We start from the raw sequence: 27721 nt of genomic DNA on the forward strand, positions 1-27721 counted from the left end.
ACGCGTCTCAAGCACGAGGACACCACGAATGACATCATTACAGCTTGATACGGGTGCGGTATGTTTCGGTAAACAGGTGTATAGCTAATACAGTGTGCAGACAACAACAACAGCTCCTGTGACGCTCTCGAAGAACTGCGGAACAATTATCACCGGAACCAGGAACTACGTTGTTCCTGCGGTTCACAGTTTCTTTCAGGAGCCATAACAGTGTGACACACAACCTTTGAAAGAGGGAAAAACAGAAAATGGCAGGTTCCAAAGTAAGTTACTTTGTTCATTTTTTAAGATAATTTAATTAAATGTGGTGACCAGCTTTGTTAGATAGTGTTCGCCGTGTTTAACGGGCGGTGTCCAAACGTCAGAAACAAATTATTCTCCGTCATCGAGTTTCAGACGTTAAATGTTGGCGACATGTTGAGACATGTTGAAGCTAACGCTGTCACGCCCCCCATTGATTGTATATAAAGCAATATATGTGTGGTGGTTTTAACAGCGTGAGAACAATTTGCTGACCAAAATAATGCACTTTAAAAAAATAAGAATGCCTTCTTGTTTGTTTCCTGTAGTCAGCACTGGTGTTGTGTATGGATGTGGGGTTCTCCATGTCCAACTCTGCCCCGGGTGAAGAGCCCCCCTTTGAACTGGCCAAAAAAGTCATCCAGAAGTTTGTCCAGCGGCAGGTACATTTCTCCCACACACTTTCAAAAATAAGAAACAAACTAAATCTACTTTAAGGCTCTTTGTCATCCTAATTAAACACTTAAAATGCCCTTTTGACAGGTCTTTTCAGAGAGCAAGGATGAGCTGGCTTTAGTCCTGTTTGGCACAGACTCCACCAAGAACCCACTGGACCAGGATGACCAGTACCAGAACATCACCGTGCATCGTAATCTTATGATCCCCGACTTTGAGCTTCTGGAGGAAATAGCAAATCAGATCCATCCAGAGAGTCAGCAGGCTGATTGTATCCTTTTGCTTGATACTTTAGTTTATCAATGAAAGCTAGGGCAAGTAGTGTAATTTTGGCATAACTGAGCAGAAATCTCACGATAACAGGGTTTTCATGGACATGGAAAATCTGGGAAAGTCACACAATTTCAAACTCATTTTCCAGGTCTGGAAAAGTCATGGAATTAGTAAAAATCATGGAAATTTTTTGTGTGTATTGAAATTAATTGTTACAGTAATCTTCTTTGGGTAACGTTCCACATAATGTCACACATAAAACCAGTTATTAGAGACTAGAAAAGGTTGCTGTTTGATTTTTAGACAATAATTAACATTGGCGTAAAGTATGCCATACAGTTGTGTTCATCTTGTATGTTGTGAATGGTTGTTAAATTTTATTGAGGGTCCTTGGAAAGTCATGGAAAAGGTGATAATAATAAAAATAATAATAATACATTTTATTTATAGAGTGCTTTTCAAGGTACTCAAAGACACATTACATTGCTTAAAAAGGATAACAAAATAGACTACAATAAGATACACACAACATCATTCACACATTTGAACTGGGACAGGTCAGTGCAGTCTCAAATGTGTTTGGGTAGAGTGTTCCAGAGGGAGGGGGCAGCTATGGAGAAGGCTCTGTCACCCCAGGTTTGGTGCTTGGCCCGGAGTGGTGGGGGTGACGATGATGAAAGTGTGTGGAAACCCTGTAATAACGTCTGAGCATATTGTAATTCAGGATGTCTGAGAGAACACTAGAATTCTGCATTTCCACTTGGGCCTCTTTTCAGGCTTTAGAAAATCTAGCCAGTGTCTGAAGACTTTGGCCAATCACAGATCATTTCAGAGAGACCAGCCATCAATGGAGTCAGTCACAGCTCATGAACTGCAGTAAGACTGTCGAACACAGCGCTGCTCAAATATGAATCAAGATTCTGCATTGCCTATCTCTCAGATTAAATGTTTTCAGACACATATTTTAGTGAACTGTTTCGCTGTAAAATCAGAAAGTTTGTGACCCGGCTGCGATGTTGAAAATAGTTGAGCCAAAACGAAGCAACTTTCTCATCTTGCAGCTAAACAGTGCACTAAAGTATGTTTCTGAAAACATTTGAGGCGAGAAACAGCACTGCCTAGTTTGACCGCTGTTCACCAGCAGTGTCAGAGACTCCTCAGCTCTGATCGGTCGTTTTTGTGACAGATGATCTGCATCTTATTACTGTCAGTATATCGAAACAGTTTTTAAAAAGTCTGTTACCTCCTTAACTCCTGTTCAACAGGGCTGGATGCTCTTGTTGTGTGCATGGATCTCCTTCAGACAGAAACAAAGTACGAAGCTTCCTGGATCTCATACATGATTCTCATGATTCATAAACAAAAATAAAAACGGATGTACATACATTTAAGTGTTAATTTTGCTGATTGAAGTATTGTTTTTTCAGTGATGTAACATAATATTTGGGGTTTATTTCCAGGGGGAAGAAATGTGATCGTCTCAACATTGCCCTCCTGACCGACCTCAGCACTCAGGTCAGCTCAGAGCAGCTGGACGTTATCATTGAAAACCTGAAACAAGCTGGCATCACCCTGCAGTTCTTGTAAGATTCAGGCACATTCACAAAATGTCATTTCAAAGCAAATATAATATACTAATCCCCACAAATGTTCCCAGTGAGGTTACATAATGATGAGAACATTAATGCATTGGTGTGCGTCAGTATCTCTTGTAATAAATGGCAAGGTTAATCTAGTTATATAGCACATTTCATACTCAAAGACAACCCAAAGTGCTTTATAGTTTACACAGGTAAAAGCACAATAAACAATAAAAGCAAGCATTCAGAGGCACATAGAGTAGAAACAAAGGCAAATGGGCAGACGCAGAGTAAAATAATAGAACATACAATTAAAAGCACACAGATTGAAAAATAATAAAGCAAACAAAAATCTGTTTAAAGAATTAATTAAAAGCAGTGGTTAAAAGATAGGTGCTCATTTTATATTTGAAAGTGCTCAACACTGTCTCAAGTCTTAGCGCTGCTGGCATTTTATTCCACATTTAAGCCGCGTAGCAGCTAAACAGCTGGACAAGCAAATGGCAGCCATTATTGTTAGAGTGTATCAAAAGGAGAGCTTGACTAGAACATCCAGGACCACCACTGTGCAGCATCGATATCAGGCTAACTGTGGGAGATACTAGATGTAGCTAATAATTGGTATTTTTGGTGGCATGCTGCTACATATATTCTCAGTTTGCCTTTTCCTGTGGAGGACGATGAAGAGGGTGGTGGAGATGCGGATGGAAGAGGCCCTGGTCACCCCGGCACAGGCAAAGGTCTGTCCAGGGAACAGAAGAGTGGCCTGGACATGGTGAAACACATCATGCTGAGCCTGGATGAGGAGGACGGCCTGGATGAAATTTACTCCTTCCGGTTGGTGGGCTTGTATTAAACACAGGATATTTAGTTTTCTTTCTTCACATATGTTTTCCTCTCTGAGCCACATGAGTCCTTTTACATATAAAAGAAGTTAATGCTCCTATTGAATGATGTCATATGACTTGGCTTTCCATGTGCTTCACTCCTGCTGTAGGAATGCACTTGAGCAGCTGTGCATGTTCAAGCGTATCGAAAGGAGACCCATGGCCTGGCCCTGTCAGCTGACCATCGGCAGCTGTCTGTCTATCCGAATTGTTGGATACAAAGCAGTGAGTTGACTCTGAAGTGCACTGGAATAACCTTGATAAAGTACTAACTGTAAATGCAGGAGGCAGGTTTAATGCTAATCAGAAGAACATATATCATTGACTGTACATGACCATAACTCTCCTGCCATCAGTGCAGGGTCTCTCCCCCTCACTCCTCCCTTCTCCGTGCAGTAGGTGTGGGGCAGGCAGGAGGAGAGGAGACGCAGCTTGCTGTGGGAGTTCAGTTTTAGCAAGTTTCTATGGTTACATGACGCTCTTGCTCTCTGGATTGGAAGTGTGAGAAAGTGGTGCACTATAGTATAGGCGCCACAGCTCTCATGGCATTTAAATGTTTTACTGAGGATTTTTACGTTGAATCTATTTCAGCTACGTTTGAATGTTTACGCTGATGTGCAATCACAACAAATACAAAGTAGGGTCATGAAATTAGACATCATCTGGTAACTTTTAGTGAAGGGCCAGCACTTCATCAGGTGCTGAGACTTCAAGGTGTCGACCTGGCCTCCATATTCCCCAGATTCTTCAAGGACGTGCCAGTACCCCAGAGGTACCTCCGATAGTGGCGCCTCCTTGGAATGAACTTGGCTCTGACATGTCGAGGTACAGGACTTCTGGGGGGTGTCCTGTGGTGTTTGAGACCTGTTGGTCTTGAGGTGGGGTACCAGCACGCCCCACAGATGCTCGATCAGATTCAGATATTGGGGGGGCCAGGTCAACACCTTGAGTTCTTTAGGCCTCAGGCAATTTCTGAACAGTTTTTGTGATTTGGCATTTGGTGCATTGTCCTGCTGGGGCGGCCATTGCCATTAGGGAGTGCCGTAGCTGTGAGGGATCACTTGTCCGTAACGGTTTGGGTTGGTGGAGCATGTCAAGTGGCATCCACATGAATGCCAGGGCCTTAAGTTTCCCAGCAGAACATTGCATTGAGATGATCAATGTTATTCACTTCACCCACCAGTGGTTTTAATGTTTTGGCTGATCGGTGTATATATTTGAATTAATTAAAATATAAATGAATACTTCGTACCACTAGAGGGAGCGCGCCTTCCACTAGTGCTACATGTACCATAGTTTGAGAACCAGTACTCTACATGCTTATTACACAATTAAACTGAATGATGAGATGCTGAATTCTGTCATGTCTAAAAAAAGTGCTGTTCCACATGTAATCATGTCACTCTGCAGTTACTTTTCTACTGTCTACTTTATAGTTATTGTTCTTTAATCTGGTCGATTCATGACACCTTGTGGCAAAAATGCATTTTGCTCATTGGTTACTGCAAATAATGTAATTTAGAATTTTAGTCAAGATGTTTGTCATTTTTTATTTGTTTACTTAAAAGTAAATCAGTTTTTCCCCAGTATGTATCTTTTAATTTAAAGTTACATTGCTTAGTAGTGATGTACTAGTTGCCTGAGTATTGTAAATATGTGACAGTTATCCATGTTTTGTTCATTCACTCACTGTATGTGAAAGGTATCCTTCAAAATGCTTTCACTTTACTATAGTGTCATGTAAATACACAGATATGAGCTCGTCAGTCACACAAAGGTTTTCTCATGTTTTAATACCACTCGCTGTGTATTCCAGGTAACAGAAGAGAGATTGAAGAAAACATGGACAACAGTTGACGCTCAAACCAATCAGAAAGACGACGTGAAGAGAGAGACCGTCTACTGTCTGGATGATGACAATGAGACGGAGGTGCAGAAGGATGATACCATCCAAGGTGAGAAAGTTGTTTGAAATTTGATGACTTAATGTTGTACTTACCATTTAATAGCACTATAAAAACTTGCTTCTTTTCTGTCCACAGGTTTCCGTTATGGAAGTGATATTGTTCCCTTCTCCAAAGTGGATCAAGACCAGATGAAATACAAGCATGATGGGAAGTGCTTTGCGGTTCTCGGCTTCACCAAACAAAACATGGTATTATACTTTTTATGCTGGTGTGATTTAATGACATCAAAAACAAATCTCAGATCAAGTACATTTTTTAGCAAGTTATTTTATTTGTTTATTTTTACCATCTGCCTGCAGGTACAACGCCATCAGTTCATGGGGAGTCAAGTTGTTAAGATGTTTTCTGGCAAGGACGATGAGGTGAGCATGGAGAGACCTGCCACATTGCTGGTGACTATATTTTGACACTGACTGTTTCTGTTTTTGCTCCTCTGTCGGAGCAGCATGCAGCAGTTGCGATGTCTGCTCTCATCAGAGCGCTGGATGAACTCAACATGGTGGCCATTGTGCGTTACGCCTATGACCGGCGCAGCAACCCTCAAGTAGGAGCAGCCTTTCCGTGCATCAAGCCAGGCTATGAGGTGAGATCACAGACTCCAAACATGCTATTTAAAGGGATAATGCGGACTTTTTGAAGTGGGGCTGTAGGAAGAACTTGACTATAATCAGTGCATTACCTGAAGTGGAGTGCAGTCGGCACGCAAGTTTGGGGAAGCAGACAGGAGCACTCCCATAGAATCCAAGCAATGTACTGCTGTGAACAGGGGCAGCAGCAAAATGTAATTTAGCCACCTAAAAAAAAACAATTGCAGTTTAAATGTACACTATTTTAGGAATATTTTAAGAATCCTTTGACAAAAACATTGATTTTAACTTGCAGAACACGGGTATTGTTGGTTATCACTGCCTCGATTGTTTAGTTTGTTTGTGTGACTTTGGTAAATCCAAACTAACTCTTTAAAACACCAAAGTCACACAAACAAACTAATAGATCAAGGCAGTGGTGGATTAGCAACCCCTTTGTTCTCCAAATTAAAATTACTGTTTTTTTAAGAAGTCTGATGGCATCGAAGAGAGCATAGGTAGCGGCTTCAGTTCCCTGTTTGAAAGGGATGTCTGACGTCAAGGTAAAGCAACAAAAATGTGCTAAATGTAGCATATATTTAAACTGCCTCTGTCCACATTGCAAAACATTTATGTTGGTACTCCTGTCTGCTTCTCCAAACTGGGAGCGTGCAGACTACCATCTACTGTAGGTAATACGCCAACTATGAATAAGTACCTCAAACAACCCCACTTCAAAATATCCAAACTATTCCTTTAAGTATATTATCTACTAAATTGCACAGAGCTAACGGTCTGTCTCTATCCTCAAACAGTGTCTGATCTACGTCCAGCTGCCGTTTATGGAAGACCTCAGACAGTTCACATTTCCTTCTCTTGAAAATAACAAAAAGATCACACCATCAGGTAAAAAACTCCTCATAGAACTGATTTTTGGCTAAACTTGCAAACTCACTCACTCGTGTTTAACTGACTGCAGATTCTCCACAAGAGGGAGTGTTCCATTCATTATCACTGCAGGAGCAACAGTGTTTTGACCTGCAGGTGTGAACATGACATTTTTGCCCCCCCTATAAGTGCAGAAAGTTGCTGTAGTGCTTAACTGCCACTGCTCTTACATAACTGGTTTATATATGTGACACAGGTGGAGAACTACAGTCTGATGCTGGCTGTCACTGCGGCTCACTTCACTAATGCTGCTTAACATGGATTCAGGCAGACCGCAAACCGAATACTATTTTAGTGTTTACAACCAGATGTTATGTAGCTACCTCACACAAGGAGAAAACATGGGCGATATGGAATGACAAGCTAGTAATTTATTTTTCAGACAAACATAAACAAGTGCAATTCTCCTTTAATTGTCCATTTTTGAAGTGAGTGAATGCCCTTGCATTTTGGAGGGAATTTGACATTAATTTGAGGTTAAGAAAGCCACATTTTGTACATGCATTATTAGAATAATTGCATAAAATAATAGACACAAAATAATTTTATTTAATAGATTTAATGCCAGTCCAACAACACATCACCACAGCAACATGTCGTTGTGCCTGTTTCGTTTTGCCGTCCTGTCCATCAGACTTTGTTTGCTTTCCTGTGCTGTCCAGAAGGTGTTGTCTGTCTACTGTCCACCCAGGGTTCGCACAAGATTTTTGAAAGTGCTTAAAGTACCTGAGTTTTGGGGGAAAAAATCAAATACAGGAATACCTAGAAAATAGTCCCTTTTTTAAGTGCTTAAAGTGTCCTTGAAATTCACATGAACCACATAACACTGTCTTGTATTATTACCAAAGTATTTCAAGTCATTATAACTAAATTGCTAAGACTCAGAAATCGCTCATCATCTTCTTTATTAAATTCTGACACATCACCTTCTCGATGGCGGCGCTTTCTCAAGTGGTGCATTGTGTTAGTATAAGCACCATAGCTCTCTGCCATTTAAACGTTTTGTGGAGGATTTTATACAGTTATGCCTAAAAAGAGTGAAGTAAAAGAGGCATTGATCACATCATGTATTAATGTTTAATATACATTCTAATTTGAAATGAGTTATTCCTTTTGAGTAAACTCTTTGAAAATGCTTAAAAAAGTACTTGGATGTCCTCGAATGTCATTTTGTAATGTCAGTAAGAACCCCGCGTCTACCTGATTCCATGTGAATGCAGCAGTGTGTGTATTTTTAAAGAGAAAAATAAGTTTGAAGACTTCACTAAATGATGGAGGCATGGACTCGTGTGTGTTGTGGTTCCTGTAGACACCCAGCTGTCTGCTGTGGACTCTCTCATTGACTCCATGATGTTGGTGGAGAAGGACGATAATGACGAACAAAAGGACATATTCAAGGTCCACCACATTCCCAACCCTGCCTTCCAGAGGCACTTCCAGGTACTGCAGTTAAGAGATACAGTACTTCTTTGTCTTATTTTGAGTTGAGGCAGATGGTAAAGTTTTAAAGGAGATGAGTGTCATCTTGTCAGGTCACCAAAAAATGATTTCATCAGCTAGAGGCTGTTAATATTCAACCCGGATTGTTTCTTCCCCACTCACTGTCTGTGTCACCTCCCCCTACTCCACCTTTCTTTCAGTGTCTGCACCATCGGGCAGTGAGCCCAGGCACCCCTCTTCCACCCATGGAGCCATGGTTGAAGGCGGCTCTTGAGCGCCCTCAGGTCATTACTGAACGTTGCCAGGCTCAGCTAGAGGAGATGAAGAGGAAATTTCCTCTCACAGAAGTGGAGAAGAAAAAGAAGCCTAAGACTAGTGCTCAGATTTTTGGCAAAGAGTAAGTTCGATTCAGTGTGGTGGTGGGTCTTTGAACGTCTTACACCGGATTGTTTGTCATGCAGTTGTGCTGTACAGAATATTCATGTAGAAGATTGTGTAAAAGAATTTTGAATGTGATTTGTGACTTTTTTTTTACAGCAGTGTTTTGTAAGTGTCTGTGTGGAGCTTCTACTGATTATAAAAATATTTTCAGTATTCTAAGTGACCTCTGTTGCCATTTACAGCTCAGAGGAGCCAGATGCCAAGAAGGCAAAAGGAGACGAGGAGGAGGAGGAGTATAGCCTGGCTGACATTGCCGAGGGCTCTGTTACTTCGGTGAGAATCAGGGGAGCAGGATTGCATAATAATCCTAGATAGATAACCACTTTTTATAAATATCAGCCATTCCAAATAAAGTGCTTCACCGCTTGTTCGACCAGGCGTACTTTAAAATTTCCATTTCACTTCACTCCTCTCTAATTTTAAACACTCCACCAGGTGGGAAGTGTGGATCCAGCCAGAGACTTCCGCACTCTGATCAAGAAAAAGAGTCTTCCATTCAGAGAGGGTGAGGTCCAGTTTTGTTTTTGTTTTTTTCTGGCGAGTTGGCCTGATAAACATTTTTTCTGTCTGCGTTACAAACCATCATGTCTCATGTTCAGCACTTGTAATTGTGTTTATCTCTTTGTTTGGTTGTGGTGACCCCTGTGTCCTTCCCAGTCTGTCAGCAACTGACTCACAGGATAGAGCAGTTGCTTAGCAACAAGAACACACACTACTACATGAAAAGCATCACCTGTATCCAGGCTTTTAGAGAGCAGTCCGTCAAGGTAAATAAACATTCAGTGTCTTCTGTTTGGGGAAAATGCATGATGATGTGCAGGGTTGCTTGTACAAGAGTCTGTGTGAAGAAAGAATCTTGACATATTAGAACGCATAGTTTTGCTTTTGCTATGGAGATTATGAGTCAACTTGAGAAGATTACGATGAGTCTGTTTCATTTCTTGCGACTTGAACCGAGGCCAGTTCTTGTGTGAGTATGTGCTCATGTGTCTGCATGTAGGTGTGAGCTTTTAGGAGACTCATAAATGGATTTTGACTGTCTAATATCTTTCGTAATTCAGCTGGGGGATGCCAGTCTGTACAACGGCTACCTCCAGTCCCTGAAAAGAAGCATCCCAAACAGAGGGCTGGAGGACTTCTGGGACCTGCTTGTTCAAGGTATGATAAGCATCCTTACTCAAGGCTGCAGGATTTCTCTCAAATCATTCCTCCCTTGAGATGGGAATAAATTTCTACATAATGTCTTGAGTGCAAAATAAGTAAATAATACAAAAGTAGGTGCTTAAAAATGCGCTGCGGCCTGAATCACAAGTCTGCTGAAAGGAGTTTGATGTTCTTAGACTAAATTCCTGCTGTTTGATTGACAGATGTAATAACTCTGATCAGTAAGGACGAGGTTGAAGGAAGCACCGTGTCCAAAAGTGAAGCTAATCAGGTGACTCCCTTATTTAAACCATTGTGAGCTGTTAAGGTAACAATGACTGTTTTACACATTTGAAATGAGTGCACTCTACTAACTGAAGCTGCTTTCGTCCTCAGTTTCTGGTTACTGAGGAGAAGAAAGAAGAGGTGGCTGCACTGCCAGCTGAAGATACTGGAGATGTTGATGACTTGGCAAGTGTTTTTTTTTTTTTTTTTTTTTAATTCCGTGGCCTTTTCTAGGTTTAAATATTTAACTAAAGTGCCCCAAACTCATCTTAAGACCATTTCCTGTATTTTTGCAGCATGGCCTATTGAGACCTTTTATATAAACTCTCCAGTCTTACATTTTTTTCCTCTTCCTGTGCAGCTGGACATGATGTAAGAAGGGAGGCAATGGGAGTGTCTGCAGTGGACATGCTGAGAATCAAGAAGAATGCAATCATTCAGCTCAGCCAGACCAAACCAATTCAGCTGTCCATTGTCCTGCCTCCCACTTGGGGACCACTGATACTCTTAACTGGTGATACTGAGTAACTGCATACATACTGCACAGAGCAGTGTTTGACTTAGATAACGTTTACTCCAGAACTGTATCGAGGAATTCACAAACACTCATGCAAATACTGTATGTTAAGGGATTTAGATTTTTTTTGTCTGAAGGGTCCAGTATGTAGGACTTTGGGGCGTCTATGGGCAGAAATTAAATATAATATTCATAACTATGTTTCCATTAGTTTATAATGACATGAATTAAGAAATGTTGCTGTTTATTCTTACTGTTTCTACAGTAGCCCAGAACGGACAAACCAAACACTGGCTCTAGAGGGGGTCTTCCACATTTTTATGTTAGGTCATTGTAGGTTGTACTAGATGCTTTAAAAAGTAAGGGGTGAGGGGAGGGGTATTCAGTTGGTTGCAATTTGCTGCCTCACCACTAGATGCCAGTAAATCCTACACACTGGTCCTTTAGAGCTGTAGTTGTTAACTTTCATAAAGTGCGAAATGAGAAAAATAATCTGTGGGAAAAAAAGACACTCCTCTGCCTACTGCCTAGTCTGCCTTGTAGCTAGGGTTGGGCTGATGTACAATGCTATCGTCATACTAACTCTCCCCCCAATCGGTTCGTCCGTCCGTCCACACCAACACTGCGGTGGTGATTATAGCATTGACTTCATGCTTAGAGCAAAAATTCTGATTTATCTACCATATGAACTGTTGGCTGCCAGATTGGCTAACTGGTACCTTTATTAGCAACCGAGTTTGTCGCCGCCATCTAGAAGATTTGCCACCATCACTGATCAATATCTGCTGTCATCCGCTGGACCGACTGATTTTTTTATTTAAATTCTTTTTTTGTTTTTTTTTACTCATGAATGTATAAATATCAGGGGTTCTGGTAGACGTGAAAAAGTGACAAAGCAACGTCCTGAGTAAGTTATTAATAACTTACAGAACCATCGATGTCATCCTCCATTGTGATGTTTTACTATGGACATCCTAATATACCAATTCAATAGATAACGCTCAACTCCTTCTGCTTCTAATGGCATTACTGCAGAGAAAGTTTGTGAACCTGCTGCCATGTTGCAAACAGTTGAGCCGGAAAAAAACACCACCCACCAACCAGAGCAGAACTCTCATTTTACAGCTAAACAGTACACTAAAATATGTGTGATAAATAGGCAATGCAGTAACAGTACCTTCCTCCATATTTGATCAGCGATGCCTAGTTTGACAGTTTGACCACAGTTCACGAGCAGTGATTGACAGCTGCGTTAGAGACTCCTCTGCGCTGATTGGTTGTTTTTAGTGAACCACTGTAGAAGCTAGCAAGAGGCAGGATAACAAAAAAGTTATTTATATAAGGTACCAACTGTGGCTTTAAATGTCAAAATTACTGTAATGTTGATAAATATTTTGTTCTCGTTCTGTGATTGTTTTCAGTAATGTTGCACACAGTAAGTGCTTTAAATCACCTTTTTGACGTTGTACAGACGACAGTGCTGCCATGTCCAATAAACTGCAGGTTTATTATCTCAAAGCTTAATGGTTCATGATGAATGCTCATTTTTTGTTTGACAAAATATTAAAAATGAATACAGTTTTCCTGACAAATGTAAAGCACAGCACAGTGCTGTGATGTGATTTGCAAGTTGTACAGCGCAGAGTAGATTCATAGTAAACTGTATCTCATTTAAAATGCCAGATTAACAGCAGTAGCACCAGTATGATGTTCACATCCATGTGGTCTCTCTTTAACACACCCACCGGATGAAACGGTCAAACAAGCTGGACTGAGACATTTCCAAAAAGTCTTTTCCTTTAAAGATGGCGTGCGGCTCCTCCATAGCCAGCTTCATCAGAACACTTTGGTCAACTTCACCTCTTGTAGCTACCACTGTGGAGACGACCTGTGCCCCGCGCATGGCACTAACCGCCTCATCTAGGTTTGTGGTGTCAGTGTTGCCGTCTGTAAGGAAAACAAATTGAATCTCTGCGATGCGTCTGGTCTTGCGAGCATTTCCTTTACCCAAGATGTTGTCGATGGTGTGGAAGATGGCAGGCCCTACACTTGAAGAAGTATCCAGATAAGGCAAGCGTGCCAAGCCGTCGGCGATGACAGCGGGGTCGTGTGTGAGACCAAAGGCTAAGTGGTTCTCGTTCTCCTTGCCGAACTCTACGAGTGCCAAGCGGGCTCGCATACGATCATTCTTGTTCTGGGCCAGTGTGAGTCTGTCTGCCGTCTTCTGGATGAATTCACGGACATACGGGAAGTTGTCCGACCCGAGCCGCATTGAGCCATCCAGTAGAAATACCAACTCCACAGGCCGCTGGATGCATGGAGCTACATCAAGGTCTATTATGAAAGAAAACAAATTGCTCACTGAGCTGCACGGCAGAATACCATTAAACAAATCATCGAGCCGTTAATAACACCTACCACGTTTACAGGGGAGATCAGGGCACACAATGACAGGATCTGAAAGGAAAATCACATGGATATGGGTTAAACTGGTTCCCAACTTGGGGGTTTCCAATCCCTATTAGAGGTCACCAAAGTTTCAAAGGGATCATGAGGCCCTCTTGATTTGAAGCACAGTAGGCCTGCATCTCAGTATTTCATTCATTTCTGTTTAGAAAACTAAATTAAGTTGTTATTTTAAAGTTCATCACAAGATAAAGGCACAGTTAAGACCTGAATATAAGCTATATTCACAGAGCCTTCTCTCAGCTTAACATTAGAGAAGTGTGTGAAGAGCTACTAGAATGATGGCCAAGCATCAGGCAACACTGAATTTTATGATTTAAAATAATAGAAACATAATACAGACAGAGAATTGTATAAAAAGCAACTACAAGTATCAGGAAAACTCATCTCTGATGCAGCATTCACAGGAAATAATTAACTAAAATTAATCCAAATCGCTGACATTGCAGAATTACACTCACTTTTTGGGTTAAATTGTAAGTTTATCAGTTAATATGTACTGTTGATGGTATGCATTAAATATAATATGAGATGTCCATTAAATATGTAACTTAATTAGGGGTCATCAGTTTACTTAATGATAGGATAATGGCTCCCTTAAGGGAAGAAGTTGGGCACCAGTGAGTTAGACAACAGATGGAAATAACATCATGATTTGGTTCTCATTAAGGGGGCTAATTTTTATTTTTCTAACTGTGTGACAACTTGCTACATTAAAAACATAGCACAATTAAAGATCTTCAATTAAAGTAAACGTGAATTTACTTCCATTATCCTTCCCAAAATATTTTAGTTATTTGAGACACAATGGTAACACTTTCTTTGGATAGTCTTTTAACATATCCACAGCTTATTAGTTGAGATTTAAAAATTCATCTGTTTCACTTAATTCTGTAAATGTTTAACAGGTTATCTGTAGAGTATATACAATTCACTACATATTTTCAGAATAATTTAGTTGAACTACTCAGTCAACCCATGCTGCCTAGGTTGACTGAGTAGTTCAAGTTCAACAAAATTATTCTGAGAATATGTAGTGAATTTTCACACACAAATATGTGCAGACAAAGATAAACATGATTTTTTTTTATAAGTCAACTAATAAACTGTTTAAATGTTTCAAGTACTCTATACACCATTTGTAGGTTAACAGTCGTGAAAATAAAGTGTAACTGACAAAGCTTGCATTCTGTGTGGCTCTTGTCCAGGTCCCTTTCAGTTTAACTTCATCGAAGCCCAATTGCTTCCATATGCTGGCTTTTAAACCAGTGGGTGCCAGTCAGAAGTGGTAGCTCATGACATCCAGACCAAAAGTCAAGAAATAACCTGGCGTAGAATGTAAACGTAATACACATGTTTACATCTGAACACCCAGTTGATTCAGCCGCTGGGAAAGTTCAAAATTGTTTAAGGGAATCATAATGTAGAGAATTGGGTTTTATATTTTCAAATGTTGACTTTTCTGCTTTGAAACCCCTATTAGACAAATGTTCAGGGGGGCGGAATTGTCATCCTGCAGTATGTACAGGTACAGGCTTACCGGGACAGAGCACAGTCTCCATCGTCTCAATGAAGTCATCAGCGACCAAGTCAACATAGCGCTTCATCCCAGTGACACGATTCTTGTCGTTGCACGCGATCGACGCCAGGATCTCGTCATCTTGCTTCTTTTCAAACATATCGCCAACCCCGATGGCATTCACCACCACGTTGTTGTTGCAGAGGTACTGGAGCAGATTCTCGTTGTCTCGTGGGTCATAGCGGCCGTCTGTGATCACCACCACTGAAACTTTGGCCTTGGCTCTCTTGCCATCCCTGATGAGGTGATCGTAGGCGTACTTGAGAGCTGAGGGTGTGAAGGTGCCCCCGGCAATCCACTGTAGATTCTTCACTGCCGTTTTAAAGGCAGACAGCGAGTTGATGTTGGGGTCATTGAGACGAATGGCCTCAAAGGTCCCGTTGTGACTGAACTGAACAACTCCAACTCTTGTGCCTAGAAGAGACAGACGTGTCAAGAGGTGCGGACAAGGCTTGCCTTACTCTATAAATGGTTACTGTAAACAAATCCCACAAAAAGACCAAAACCAAACATTTTGGCAACATTAGCTTGTTTGCAATCACATAGCTATTATGATGCACAAAATTCAGATGGAAGGCAGGAAGTGATAAATGTATACTGTATGAATTAGAAACAGGAACATGACTTCATATCATGTGACTCAGAAAACTGTGTTGGATGTAATTCATACAAAACAGAGAGAAGTGAATTTTTCCGCAACTTGACCGATTTGCCCGGTGTGGTCATAATCATTGTTACAAGCGACCTTGTCCTGCAGACTTCCTAATGATACACAGCCAGCTGATGAAAACGTACAAGAGTCTAGTGGCCTATAATTTGTTTGTGTGCAGTTGGGTCCCCGACTAAAATGACTGCCGTCTTGTTTTTGGCTGGTTGAGTAAATGTGCTTGACTATAAGGGTGTTTTCACACTTGGTCCTTTTCGGCCCTCTAAACAGACTCAGAGCGGTGACTCAGCATTTTTTGCGCAAATGTGAACACTCCAAGAGAACTCAGACCCCTCTGAAGTGAACTGCTTCAAGTCTACGGGGCGGTTCGCTTAACCCGTGCCTTGTGAACACAAAGCGGTCCAAGTTCGCTTCGCTCTTTGCCACTGTATTTCGCCCTCTAGATCACATGCTATTGCACTGGGACGCTTGAAAAAACAGACGAAAGCAGCCCCCAACACTTGAAAGGACGTAAGACGAGGAGTAGTTTAGTCCATGGAAGATACTGCACGTCTCCAGATGTGGGATGCAGAGTATATCAAATGGCAACAGTTTACAGCACAGAAAGGCTAAGGTTTTCTTCCAATTTTAAGTTCATCTGAAAGCGAGGGGCTTCATAACAGTGCCACGTCAAAGTAAAAACAAAACTTGTCAATACATATTATATATAGGCTATAGTGTGAACAGAAAGAGTACTGATGCCCCATCAGAGCTGAAGCTGACCAGAAACAGAACTGAGTCCTTTTTCAAATGACCTGAGCTCTTGGTCGACTTTTTGGTCCTCTTTCAGAGGACGGAGTTCGGTTCATTTAAAAAGGACTATATGTGAAAACACCCTAACCATCTTTCACATTACAACTCTGTACATGGGTGCACTTCTGTCAGGCTAATGTTACCAGCTAACATTAGCCAACTTTAGCCACTGTTTTCTACCTACCAGGTCAACCGTTCCCAAAGGTCTGGTGAAATGCTGTTAAAAATCTGGGTCATGGCTTAAGACATGAACAAGTTGTAATAGCAAATTGTCATTGTATCCAACACAAAGCTTTAATAATGTTGGATATTAGCTGACTCCGCCTCTCCAGACTGAAGACAGATCCACATCTGCCGCTGTTTATCAGTGACTTTTTTTTTCTACTTTTCCCCTTTGTGTCTCACTATTTTCAGGACTTAAATTAACTCTTGGTTTTTACAGAATTTGATCAATTGGAACAGCTGTAAACACTGCAAATCATGGTTGGTAGTCTTTGCCTCCAGCTGCCTGCCATTCATATGGACAGTGTGCTTGTGTATAACGTCATATGCAAAAAAGCTATTGAGGTCTATGGCCCAGAGGAATAAGCTATATCAGGTTTGGGCTGCACCAGTGATGTCTTTACAGTATGAATGAAGTTGAAATATTTCACTTTCGGTAGCTGAATATACAGTACAGGCCAAAAGTTTGGACACACCTTCTCATTCAATGCGTTTTCTTTATTTTCATGACTATTTACATTGTAGATTCTCACTGAAGGCATCAAAACTATGAATGAACACATGTGGAGTTATGTACTTAACAAAAAAGGTGAAATAACTGAAAACATGTTTTATATTCTAGTTTCTTCAAAATAGCCACCCTTTGCTCTGATTACTGCTTTGCACACTCTTGGCATTCTCTCCATGAGCTTCAAGAGGTAGTCACCTGAAATGGTTTCCACTTCACAGGTGTGCCTTATCAGGGTTAATTAGTGGAATTTCTTGCTTTATCAATGGGGTTGGGACCATCAGTTGTGTTGTGCAGAAGTCAGGTTAATACACAGCCAACAGCACTATTGGACAACTGTTAAAATTCATATTATGGCAAGAACCAATTAGCTAACTAAAGAAAAACGAGTGGCCATCATTACTTTAAGAAATGAAGGTCAGTCAGTCCGGAAAATTGCAAAAACTTTAAATGTGTCCCCAAGTGGAGTCGCAAAAACCATCAAGCGCTACAACGAAACTGGCACACATGAGGACCGACCCAGGAAAGGAAGACCAAGAGTCACCTCTGCTTCTGAGGATAAGTTCATCCGAGTCACCAGCCTCAGAAATCGCAAGTTAACAGCAGCTCAGATCAGAGACCAGATGAATGCCACACAGAGTTCTAGCAGCAGACCCATCTCTAGAACAACTGTTAAGAGGAGACTGCGCGAATCAGGCCTTCATGGTCAAATAGCTGCTAGGAAACCACTGCTAAGGAGAGGCAACAAGCAGAAGAGATTTGTTTGGGCCAAGAAATACAAGGAATGGACATTAGACCAGTGGAAATCTGTGCTTTGGTCTGATGAGTCCAAATTTGAGATCTTTGGTTCCAACCGCCGTGTCTTTGTGAGACGCAGAAAAGGTGAACGGATGGATTCCACATGCCTGGTTCCCACTGTGAAGCATGGAGGAGGAGGTGTGATGGTGTGGGGGTGTTTTGCTGGTGACACTGTTGGGGATTTATTCAAAATTGAAGGCACACTGAACCAGCATGGCTACCACAGCATCCTGCAGCGACATGCCATCCTATCCGGTTTGCGTTTAGTTGGACGATCATTTATTTTTCAACAGGACAATGACCCCAAACACACCTCCAGGCTGTGTAAGGGCTATTTGACCAAGAAGGAGAGTGATGGAGTGCTGCGGCAGATGACCTGGCCTCCACAGTCACCGGACCTGAACCCAATCGAGATGGTTTGGGGTGAGCTGGACCGCAGAGTGAAGGCAAAGGGGCCAACAAGTGCTAAACACCTCTGGGAACTCCTTCAAGACTGTTGGAAAACCATTTCAGGTGACTACCTCTTGAAGCTCATGGAGAGAATGCCAAGAGTGTGCAAAGCAGTAATCAGAGCAAAGGGTGGCTATTTTGAAGAAACTAGAATATAAAACATGTTTTCAGTTATTTCACCTTTTTTTGTTAAGTACATAACTCCACATGTGTTCATTCATAGTTTTGATGCCTTCAGTGAGAATCTACAATGTAAATAGTCATGAAAATAAAGAAAACGCATTGAATGAGAAGGTGTGTCCAAACTTTTGGCCTGTACTGTATGCAATGCTGACAATCTGTACTTGGTTGTTACTGTACAGTCACTGTTAATGAAAAGTGTAGTGCCAACATGGGGCCCTATCCAAATATTTTTAGCCTACTGTATATTCAGTGGTGGCTTAAGTGATTCACTCTTTGGACATGGTTAATCTTTTATGGCCACCTCTACTCCTTGTCACTTGAAACTGTGTCTGCAGAAGGATTTGCAGGGACGTCTGTGCTGTGTTTTTGCTCAGCTGTACCGGTTAATGACGCAGGGTCGCTGGCCATAGTTCCCAGCCTGTTGATGGTGTTGATAACAAAGTTCTTTTCCAGGGTGAAGTTTGTCAGGCCGACACTCTCTGAGCTATCAATTACAAATACGATGTCCAGAGCTCCACAGTGCTTCTCACAATCTGAGACAAAAGACAAGAAAAGGATCAGTCTGTTGAAAGATGCTTAAAGATGAAGCTGTGTTTGACTGGTGAGGATATTTACCACAACAACCGCACGTCTCCCTGATGTAAGTCATGACATCACAGTCCTGCAGTGACAGATGTGCATGTTAGAAGTAATACAACCACAGAAGTTGAATTAAAACAGTATTTTCACAACTGTATTTCTTTTTAAAGGCGACTCACATTGAGCCCAGGATCACCCACAGGTCCTGGACCCCCCTACACACACAAACACAGAGAGAACAATGCAATTGGATCTCAAATTACTGTGCATGGTCAAGTCATTACTTGTGTGGTTGTGCTGTTGCTTACATCAGTTCCAGGATCACCTCTGGGTCCTCTTTCCCCTGGTCCACCTGCCTGACCTGGCTTCCCCTGTGCACAAAAACATTTTCAGTGGAAGTGACTCATGTTACTGCATAAAGCTGCATTCCTTTGGAAGTGTTTTTTTTTTTTATTTATGTCTTCATCTGATTGACCCCAGTTTTTTATTTTCTGCAGAAGTCTAGCAGAACGTTCCAAACCACAGCTAATTTGTTTTCATGTGTGTTTTACAAGGGGTTTCTTGAGAACTGAGCAGTGTGTGAGTGCTATGAATGACTGAACAAACATCTCCAACTGTGCAATTACATGGAAACTCCAAAGAAGTGGGATAGTTCGGATTATTTGACTTGGGTTTGTATGTGGTACTCATCCATAGTCAGTGTATAAGATAGAGTAGATGTTAGGCAGCACACACCCAGGATGGAGAAGCAGGCTGGAGTCCGACATGGAAGCTAAGCAATGTACTGCTGTGGATGGGGCTCAGCAACAAAATTAATTTTAGCCACCTAAATAAATCAGTATCAGTTTAGTGTTTGCTATATATTGAGAGTATTTTCACTGCTTTACCTTTCTGTCAGACAGCCCGTTGACAAAAATGGTAATTTTAGCTCGCAGAACACAGGAGCTGCTGGTCTACCGCTTTTACGATCAGTTAGTTAGTTTGTAGTTTGTTAGCAATGGATATTAATTTTTTTAGGTGGTTGAAATACTTTTTTGGCAGACCCCTCCACAGCATTACATTGCTAAGCTTCCATGTCAGACTCCAGCCTGTTTCTCCAAACTCGGAACATGCTGACCGCCATCGACATTATGTAATGTACTGTCTAGGTGTAAGTACCCCATACAACCCCACTTCCAAAAATCTGAACTATTCCTTTAAGAAACATGTCACCTCACTGGTCCAGCTGGTGTAACATGATCTCTTTGGACTGTTGTTGTGTGTCCAAATGAGAAACTGCACCTGGTACAATATCCAGCGACTACACAGCCCTGTTCTTCAGCTAAACTCAAACAATGCATATTTTATTTACAACGCTGTCTTTACTGCAGCATCAGACAAAGTGATGTGCTCACCTAAATTACAACAGGACATGTGCACTTAATCTCTAACTAAGATTTCTACCTAAATCCCAATACAACAGAGGGGGGTGAAACTTTCTTGCAGTGGATGAAAGCACTTTAAACATACATCCTCCCCCCCAAAAAATCCCCAACATCTCATTCCAGAAACAATGTCTCATGCACTCAGGACCATCCACAGAGCTTCCTGCAAAGTTTTCTTTGGAACTTCCTCCTACTGAAGAAAGAGTCTCCACGGGAAGTGGTCACAGTGAGGTCTGTGCGTTATCCTGGGTACCTGAGACATTGTTTTTGGAAAGGCATGTTACTGTGAGCACTCAAACAGATATCTACTGTAAAAGTCTGCCCAGCTAAATGTTCTAAGTTGTAAGCATTGGTGTTGTCCATGGGATCTGCAAGACTAAGAAAGCTCCACTTAAAACCACTTAAAAATGTGAAAGTATACATATCAACCTAGTTTTGTGACTCAACTTTCATGTCATCTATTTGTTTTCTCGAATACAGGGTAGAGAAATGCTGCAGAACATGCAGAGAGATCCTCCTGTCTTCCTCACCCCACCCTGCTGAGTCCAGTGCTTAGCGTGTGTGTGGATGAGCGAGTGATGTGGGACGTGCTGAGAGCAGACAGCTGTTGGTGATCAGAGCAGAGGGGAAATCAGTGGTAAAGATGTCAAGTCGTAGTAAATGTAGAGCGTAGGTCTCAGTTTGTCCGTGAATAAACACTGGGGCTCCTCAAGATCCAAGTAAAGTCCCTGTGTGTTGCTTCTCAACTGCTTGTCAGCAGTAACCTCGGACCTGGAGGTCTCTTAGGATGGCAAACAAAAACCAAAAGCCATAACAGTAATTTCAAACAGTGTATTTATCCGCAGAGACCCTGTCCTCTGCCTGTGTCTTCTTGTCTTTTCTTTTTCTTTTTTAATTTTCACGATGCTCCTGGGCACAGCACACAATTGAGGTCAGGAATTTAGTGACCAGGTGCCAGACCTTAAGCAGTACGCATCCAAGAGTAAGCTACGAAATTGCGGAAACAGCGCCGAAAAAGGCAGATATATGAGCTTAAACCAGTTTGATTTTATGCAAACCGGATGAATCAGCATTTCTCATTGTGGCACGTTCTGGCAAATTAAAAAGTAGCCTGGATCATCAACCTGTGCTGAAGGTGTCACAGTGCTAAATCCATCTCCTCATAAGTAATCCAGGTGCATTAGCAACAAGGAATGACAATGTGACTAATATTATATTATGGGTATAAATGGACTAACTGAGCCACTGTTGTCTGGCGGGCTGTGTGCAATTAACTGCTGAGGTCATGCCTGTGTTGGCGACATGACAGAGATTAAATTTCAGTAGAGGCGGGAGATGGGAGAGCAGCCACAATGTGTTTACTCACTTGAAAGTTCATGTGTTTTTTGGGTTGACAAGCAAAGTCAGACTGCATCAGTATGACAACATTTTGGATTTGAAGCTGACGTAAGAGGTGTCCTAACTTTCTTCAGACACTGTGTTTCTAGTTTTAACCGTCACTCGCTTTGAAACCACCACAATGGACGAGGAAGGGCTGATCCATGAAGTTAAGATGAGGAGTTATCTATTTGATTATGCCTCCTGATTTCACTACAGAAATGTGACTGGTGGAACATTGCCAGGGTGCTAAAAGATCCTGGTAAGCTAAATGATCATTGCTAATAACAAGCTAGGCTACTTGCTGTTGGCTATATTGTATGTCATTTCCACTAAATATTACATTATAAAAGGAGTGTTTTCTGTCTAAAATGTAACGTTACAAACATAGGAAGATAAGAGGGAGGTTACTCTCCCCTCTTTTCAGTGGTAACGTGTCCAGTCTGAGCTCGAGCACACAGCTGATAGCTATGTGGTTTATTAACATAAAGTAACAGAAGTACAAATTTAATGGACTTAATATGGACAGAGAGCTCTGATGTTAAGCGGTGCCACTATGTTCCACTCAGGTGCATCTGCTGAGTCAAGTGGACACCTGGTAAAATTTGGTTTACCGGTCCAGTCTGAAAATGTTCAGACTGGCCCAATCCTGGCTTTCACTTTCTCTGGTGATACTGTTTACAAACACTAACCAACAACTACTGCACTGTATACCTTTAATCTACATGTCTCTGGTCAAGACAAAGGTTTCGTTATCAATCTTACAGGCTCTCCTGGTGGTCCATCAGCTCCAGGTTCTCCTTTGGCACCACATTCACCTCTGCCCCCTCTTGGTCCTTTTTTACCAGGATCACCTCTGTCTCCCTGGAAAGATCAGAGTTACTTTAGACTCAAGTACGCAACATGTAGGAAAATACATGAGGTAAACAGAAAACCATACAGTGGATCCTCTTGATCCAGGATAGTTGAATCCCTGTCTTCCTGTGTCACCCTTCAGAAGAAAAAAATATATATTTCAGTCACAAAATATTAGAGCGTTTTACATGATAGTATGATCAAAGTGATGAACAGAAAGATTTTGCCCACAGGTGGTCCAGGGGGCCCAGTGTCTCCCCTGGGTCCAGGATCTCCAGGACTCCCCACAGTGCCCTGCAACCACAGAAGAAACTTTCAGTAAAAGTAAAAACACAAGCTCTGACAATTAGCAGATAGAGTTTATGGTTAAAATGTTATAAGCAGCAATCCTTTCATATTGAATTCTTAAAGGAACAGTCCACCCTAAAATCAAAAATACATATTTTTCCTCTTACCTGTAGAGCTATTTATCAGTCTTGATTGTTTTAGTGTGAGTTGCCAAGTGTTGGAGATACAGACTGTAGAGATGTCTGCTGTCTCTCCAACGTAATGGAGCTAGATGGCACTCAGCTTGTGTAGCTCAAAGCGCTAAAACTCAACAGCAATGTCCCTTTCCAGAAATCATGACCTGGTTACTCAAGATAATCCACAGACCTTGATGTAAGCAGTTTCATGTAAGAACTCTTTACTTTCTACCAAACTACTTCCGCCAACTGTATCATCATGCAGAAGCAAGCAGTCTAGCACTGCTGAGCTAGCTAATGTTACAGCTCAGTCGAGAAGAATGCCGTTACTGTTTACATCACACACTGTCATGCAGTCACAAGTCTCTTGTCCATGAGCAGATGCACGCTGCCTTCTGCGTGGTGATGCAGTTGGCAGGTGTAGTTCGGTAGAGGCACAGATGGGTTACTGACCAAGCCTACTATGCACAGGTCCAGGGGCAACCTGGCCTTTACCTGCAAAATGTCACTCAAACACTCAAATAAACAGATGCCGACCAGGAAGAGACTCAAAATGACCACAAAAGATGTAAAGGAACTGCAAAGAGACATAACTGAAACATAAGAGTCACAACTAAGGAGAAACCAAATAACCAAAAAAGAAATAAATATACCTTCAACAATATTTGAAAAAGGTCTAGTAACCTGGTCATGATTTCTGGAGAGAGACATTGCTGTTGAGTATCTTTTTGGCACTTTGAGCACCACAAGCTGAGTGTCATGTAGTTCTATTATATATAAGAGAGATGGCAGACATTACTGCGTCCCATATCTCCAACATTCAGTAACTCAAACCAAAAAAACAAAACAAAAAAAAAAATCTAAATTGATAACTAGCACTACAGGTAAAAGAAAAAATATGTAATTTTTGGGAGTGAACTGTCCCTTTAAGCAACTTAAGCCCCCCTGCCTTATCTGTAAAACTGAAAACTAATAAACATATATTTTTTAAAAAAGTAATAAACAACAAACATTTCCTCCAGGCAGCCCTGTTTCTCCTGGCTGACCCCTCGGTCCTGGTAGTCCTTGGTCTCCCTGGGAGAGAAAGTCAGAGGGAAAACATCATTACTGGACATCCTTCACTACAGCCCCCATACTGTACGCAGACTTACACATGCTGATGTGAATTTGGCAATACAGGGCACTGAACCAATTATCGGGGAAAAAAAAATTGTTTTTTTTTTTCATTTGTAGAACAATTTCCCTGGAAGATGTGTTTTTACAATAACAAGCTCAGCTCAGGCTATTTTGGCAGCACACCCAGAACATGAAGGCAGGACTCCAGTATTGGAGGTCTGAGGAAGACTTGCTGAGCTCTTAGGAAGCTGCTGAATCATCCCTCTGCCAAAATCCACCCACGTCATGATCCCCCTCACCTTTGCGCCCTTGAGTCCATCTTCTCCCGGCCGGCCTCTGCTTCCCAGTGGCCCTCGTTCTCCCTGGGAAATAAATGAACATGTCAGGATTCGCGTCACACCATTAATCATCAGCTAATGTATACAAATAATTCTATTTCAGAGAACTATAGGAAGACTTTCACTAAGATTCTCGTTTGGAAATGCACCATAGCAGCAGTGGACAAAGACGTGTTAAAGATCTTTCTGTGGAAGAGTAAATCCTCGCAGAGGGATTTGTAACTCCGGGGCCTTGTCTCTCTCATGCTGTTGAATTCTCTGGTAAGGTCAACAGAGTCCACTGCAATTTCTCAGCATTTCACAATAAGTTATTTGGCTCTCAGATCATCAGCACCAGTTCTCATTCCCCTTATGCTCCCTTCTGTATGTTTTCTTTAACACATTACAACAAGTAGACTCATGTTTCAGATGAAATTCTGTTGTATTGTATTTTCTGCAGCTTTGCCAGGTTAAAGAAAGCAGCGGCTCTCAATGCTATCAACCCACTCCAAAATCAAAACTAAAAATATAAAAATGACATTTCTGGATGAAAGTGATCAAAATAAACATAAATATGGTGTCAAACTTACCTTCTCCCCTTTCGGCCCATCAGGACCTTGACCTCCCTTTATTCCCGGGTCTCCTCTCCTTCCCTGTTAATATTTATTTCATAATAATTTATAACAAACATTGAAAAATTCTCAAAATGATATACATAAATGTATTTTAAATGTTTGAATACCCCTTCGCCTGGTGGTCCAACTAAGCCAGGAAGCCCCTGCAAGAGTTAACAGATTTATTTTAGAATCGGCCATGTAAAAGTGAGCCCATTTACACCTGGTATTAACATGTGTCTTGGGTGATCCGATCACAAGTGGATAACGCTAAATAGAGGTATAAACAACAACCAAGACGCATTGTGATCTGATTTCTCAAGCCACTTGCAGCTGAGGGGTCATCAATGCAGGACGTGGTGGTTGTTTGGGTGACAACACGCTAACGCTCTATAACTTGCCCATTTTACAGAGTTGGACGAAGTGTTGTGTGACCTTCCATTGTTTTGACCTGTGGAAGGAGACATGTTGAATTCTGCCGAAAGCGATATCTCCAGCTTCACCGCCACAACCGCCACTGTGACTAATGAGCATGCTAGCGGGAGTGTGGACGTAATAACTGAGCATGGGGCGCTTTGACTCACTAACGTAAATGATGTAGGCAGTAATGACATCTGAACAGTGGTCAGCTGGAGACATATGATAGACACAGGTGTGTCTCAGCTGTTCACTTGTGTTCAGATGACTGAAACACACGTTAACTCCAGATTTAAACAGACTCGTTGACTTGCAGTAATACATAACAGATGTAATTATAATGAAAATAACTGTTGTTCTGTACCGGAAGTCCTTTATCTCCAGGTGGTCCTGGATTTCCAGGGTTTCCATCTTCGCCCTAATGAGGATAGATTTTTGATTCTGTTTTTCAGTAAAGAAAATCTTTATTTTCTGACAGTAATTTCAGTTGTGTTGTAATTTAAAGTTTACCTTTGGTCCTTCGTCACCTTTAGGGCCAGGGGGACCTGTCTTTCCATCGAGGCCTCCCTCACCCTAAACAAATAAACAAACAAACATGACAGGAGACATTTACTAATGTACATCTGAAATGTCTAAAAGTCTACACGTCCCATGAAATAATGAAATGTTTCAGCTTTTTTAGTTTTAGATTTATTCTGTTATGAAAATTCTAACCTTTTGCTTTTGCATCTTTTGCTGAGCACCAAAACACACTGATATAAAATTTCACTGTAATACATCCAAGAGTAGAAAATACATTAGGGCTGTTAAAATAACATGTTAATTTCGATAATCATAGAAAAAAAAATGCTGATTAATCGCGTTCCGTGGTGCCCTTTGACCCGGTGTGTTATTGAAGGCCACAATGGCTTTATTACACGATAGAGACCAACGCAGCAACGCTGCTTGGCTCCATGAATGGAACATTTGCATTTAAATAACACCCAGATAGAACTGTTGAAAGGAGCAACGTTATCTGCAGTTTCTTCACTAAGGAATTTTTGTACCATCTGAGAACTTCCAACTTCTGAAATATCACCTCATCACAAAGCATTTAGCAGCAAACCCATTGGTGCGAGCTAGAACAGCCTCTGTTGCTAGCGCTAGCAGCTAGCCTCGTCAAGCTGCACTTGACCAGGCATTCAGACGCAAATGAAGTCTACCAGTGACAGACTAACTCCCTTGCAAAATGAATTGCAGACCAGTTTTAGTGGTAGAGGACAGGGGAACAACTGTGTCCAAAATCCAGCAGCTTTACTACGACATATCTGCCAAAATTCATCTGAATTAAAAAATGAAAAATACGTTCACAGCAAAAAATGATGTATGCGATTAATTTTGAATAATTAATCACAGAGCATGTAATTAATTAGATTTTTTTAAATCACTTGACAGCCCTGAAATATACATACTTACTTCAGACCAAGTGAGCAATGTGCCATTAGCAATGTGCCATCCCTTGAGCTCTGACATGGCTAGTCACAGCGTTTCATTATCAGCTGTTTGTTAATTTGTGTCTTTGTAATGACATGAGAATAATGGGTTAAAAGACAATAATACTGTTTAAAATTCTGCACTAGCAATTTTTAGCCACATTAGCAGGATGGGCTTTTTTTGTCAGTGTCTGACGCCACAAGTTACTGTTCAAGCACCAGGTTTCGAAGACTTCGGAGTGAGACCAGGTTGGTTTATTCATCATACCCATGTTTTTATCTGCCGATAGGTTAAAGGGGAGACAAAGATCACAGTTTGTATTTAATACGGACCTTTTCTCCTTTGTCACCAGGTGGTCCAGTCTCACCAACTTCTCCATGGTAACCATTTGGTCCCTTTAAAATACAAAAACAAATTGGTATGGAAGTTTAGTAAACAAATCTTTATAGCTGTATGGCTGATGGATTGTGATATTACTAAGCCATCTGTATATATTACGTAAGATGGTTAGAGTAGAACTGGACCTATCTTGGTCAAAATATACCACATTAACCTTTAACAACAGAACCTTGAGAGCAACATGATGAATAATTTAGTATAATTACTAGACATACCTCGTCACCTGGATCACCTTTGCAACCAGGGGCTCCAATGCGGCCAATTTTACCCTGAAAATT

General features: G+C 41.4%; 2 protein-coding genes across 4 annotated transcripts in view; one reads left to right on the forward strand and one right to left on the reverse strand.

Annotated features, from left to right (window-relative positions):
* Positions 1 to 12261, forward strand: LOC117249855 (X-ray repair cross-complementing protein 5). The gene is made up of 21 exons (XM_033615657.2): positions 1 to 263; positions 570 to 683; positions 784 to 967; positions 2235 to 2283; positions 2430 to 2552; positions 3207 to 3386; positions 3547 to 3661; positions 5253 to 5391; positions 5479 to 5591; positions 5703 to 5765; positions 5849 to 5986; positions 6785 to 6875; positions 8227 to 8357; positions 8558 to 8754; positions 8981 to 9071; positions 9234 to 9303; positions 9456 to 9565; positions 9860 to 9956; positions 10166 to 10233; positions 10338 to 10412; positions 10588 to 12261. Exons 1-21 carry the CDS (start codon positions 249 to 251, stop codon positions 10600 to 10602), a joined length of 2178 nt encoding a protein of 725 aa, XP_033471548.1. The 5' UTR covers positions 1 to 248; the 3' UTR covers positions 10603 to 12261.
* Positions 12232 to 27721, reverse strand: part of LOC117249840 (collagen alpha-2(VI) chain-like) — a 25147-nt gene continuing 9657 nt past the window's right edge. For all 3 annotated transcript variants that reach the window (XM_033615644.2, XM_033615635.2, XM_033615627.2), the window contains 18 exons: positions 27659 to 27712; positions 27377 to 27439; positions 26082 to 26144; positions 25936 to 25989; positions 25283 to 25318; positions 25131 to 25193; positions 24523 to 24585; positions 24119 to 24181; positions 22875 to 22937; positions 22729 to 22779; positions 22554 to 22652; positions 19296 to 19358; positions 19167 to 19202; positions 19024 to 19069; positions 18789 to 18941; positions 14750 to 15202; positions 13162 to 13200; positions 12232 to 13077 (listed from right to left, as the gene is read on the reverse strand). In XM_033615644.2, the coding sequence (XP_033471535.1) occupies positions 12476 to 13077; positions 13162 to 13200; positions 14750 to 15202; positions 18789 to 18941; positions 19024 to 19069; positions 19167 to 19202; positions 19296 to 19358; positions 22554 to 22652; positions 22729 to 22779; positions 22875 to 22937; positions 24119 to 24181; positions 24523 to 24585; positions 25131 to 25193; positions 25283 to 25318; positions 25936 to 25989; positions 26082 to 26144; positions 27377 to 27439; positions 27659 to 27712 (2064 nt within the window). In that variant the 3' untranslated portion in view covers positions 12232 to 12475. The remainder of the gene's footprint in view (positions 13078 to 13161; positions 13201 to 14749; positions 15203 to 18788; positions 18942 to 19023; positions 19070 to 19166; positions 19203 to 19295; positions 19359 to 22553; positions 22653 to 22728; positions 22780 to 22874; positions 22938 to 24118; positions 24182 to 24522; positions 24586 to 25130; positions 25194 to 25282; positions 25319 to 25935; positions 25990 to 26081; positions 26145 to 27376; positions 27440 to 27658; positions 27713 to 27721) is intronic.

Source organism: Epinephelus lanceolatus, chromosome 14 (genome assembly GCF_041903045.1).
Source record: "Epinephelus lanceolatus isolate andai-2023 chromosome 14, ASM4190304v1, whole genome shotgun sequence".
Classification (NCBI taxonomy): Eukaryota; Metazoa; Chordata; class Actinopteri; order Perciformes; family Serranidae; genus Epinephelus; species Epinephelus lanceolatus.

Coding starts and splice junctions, on each gene's coding strand:
- LOC117249855 (XM_033615657.2), top strand. Junction 3,387..3,546: donor GATGAAATTTACTCCTTCCG/GTTGGTGGGCTT, acceptor CTCCTGCTGTAG/GAATGCACTTGAGCAGCTGT. Junction 5,592..5,702: donor GCTTCACCAAACAAAACATG/GTATTATACTTT, acceptor ATCTGCCTGCAG/GTACAACGCCATCAGTTCAT.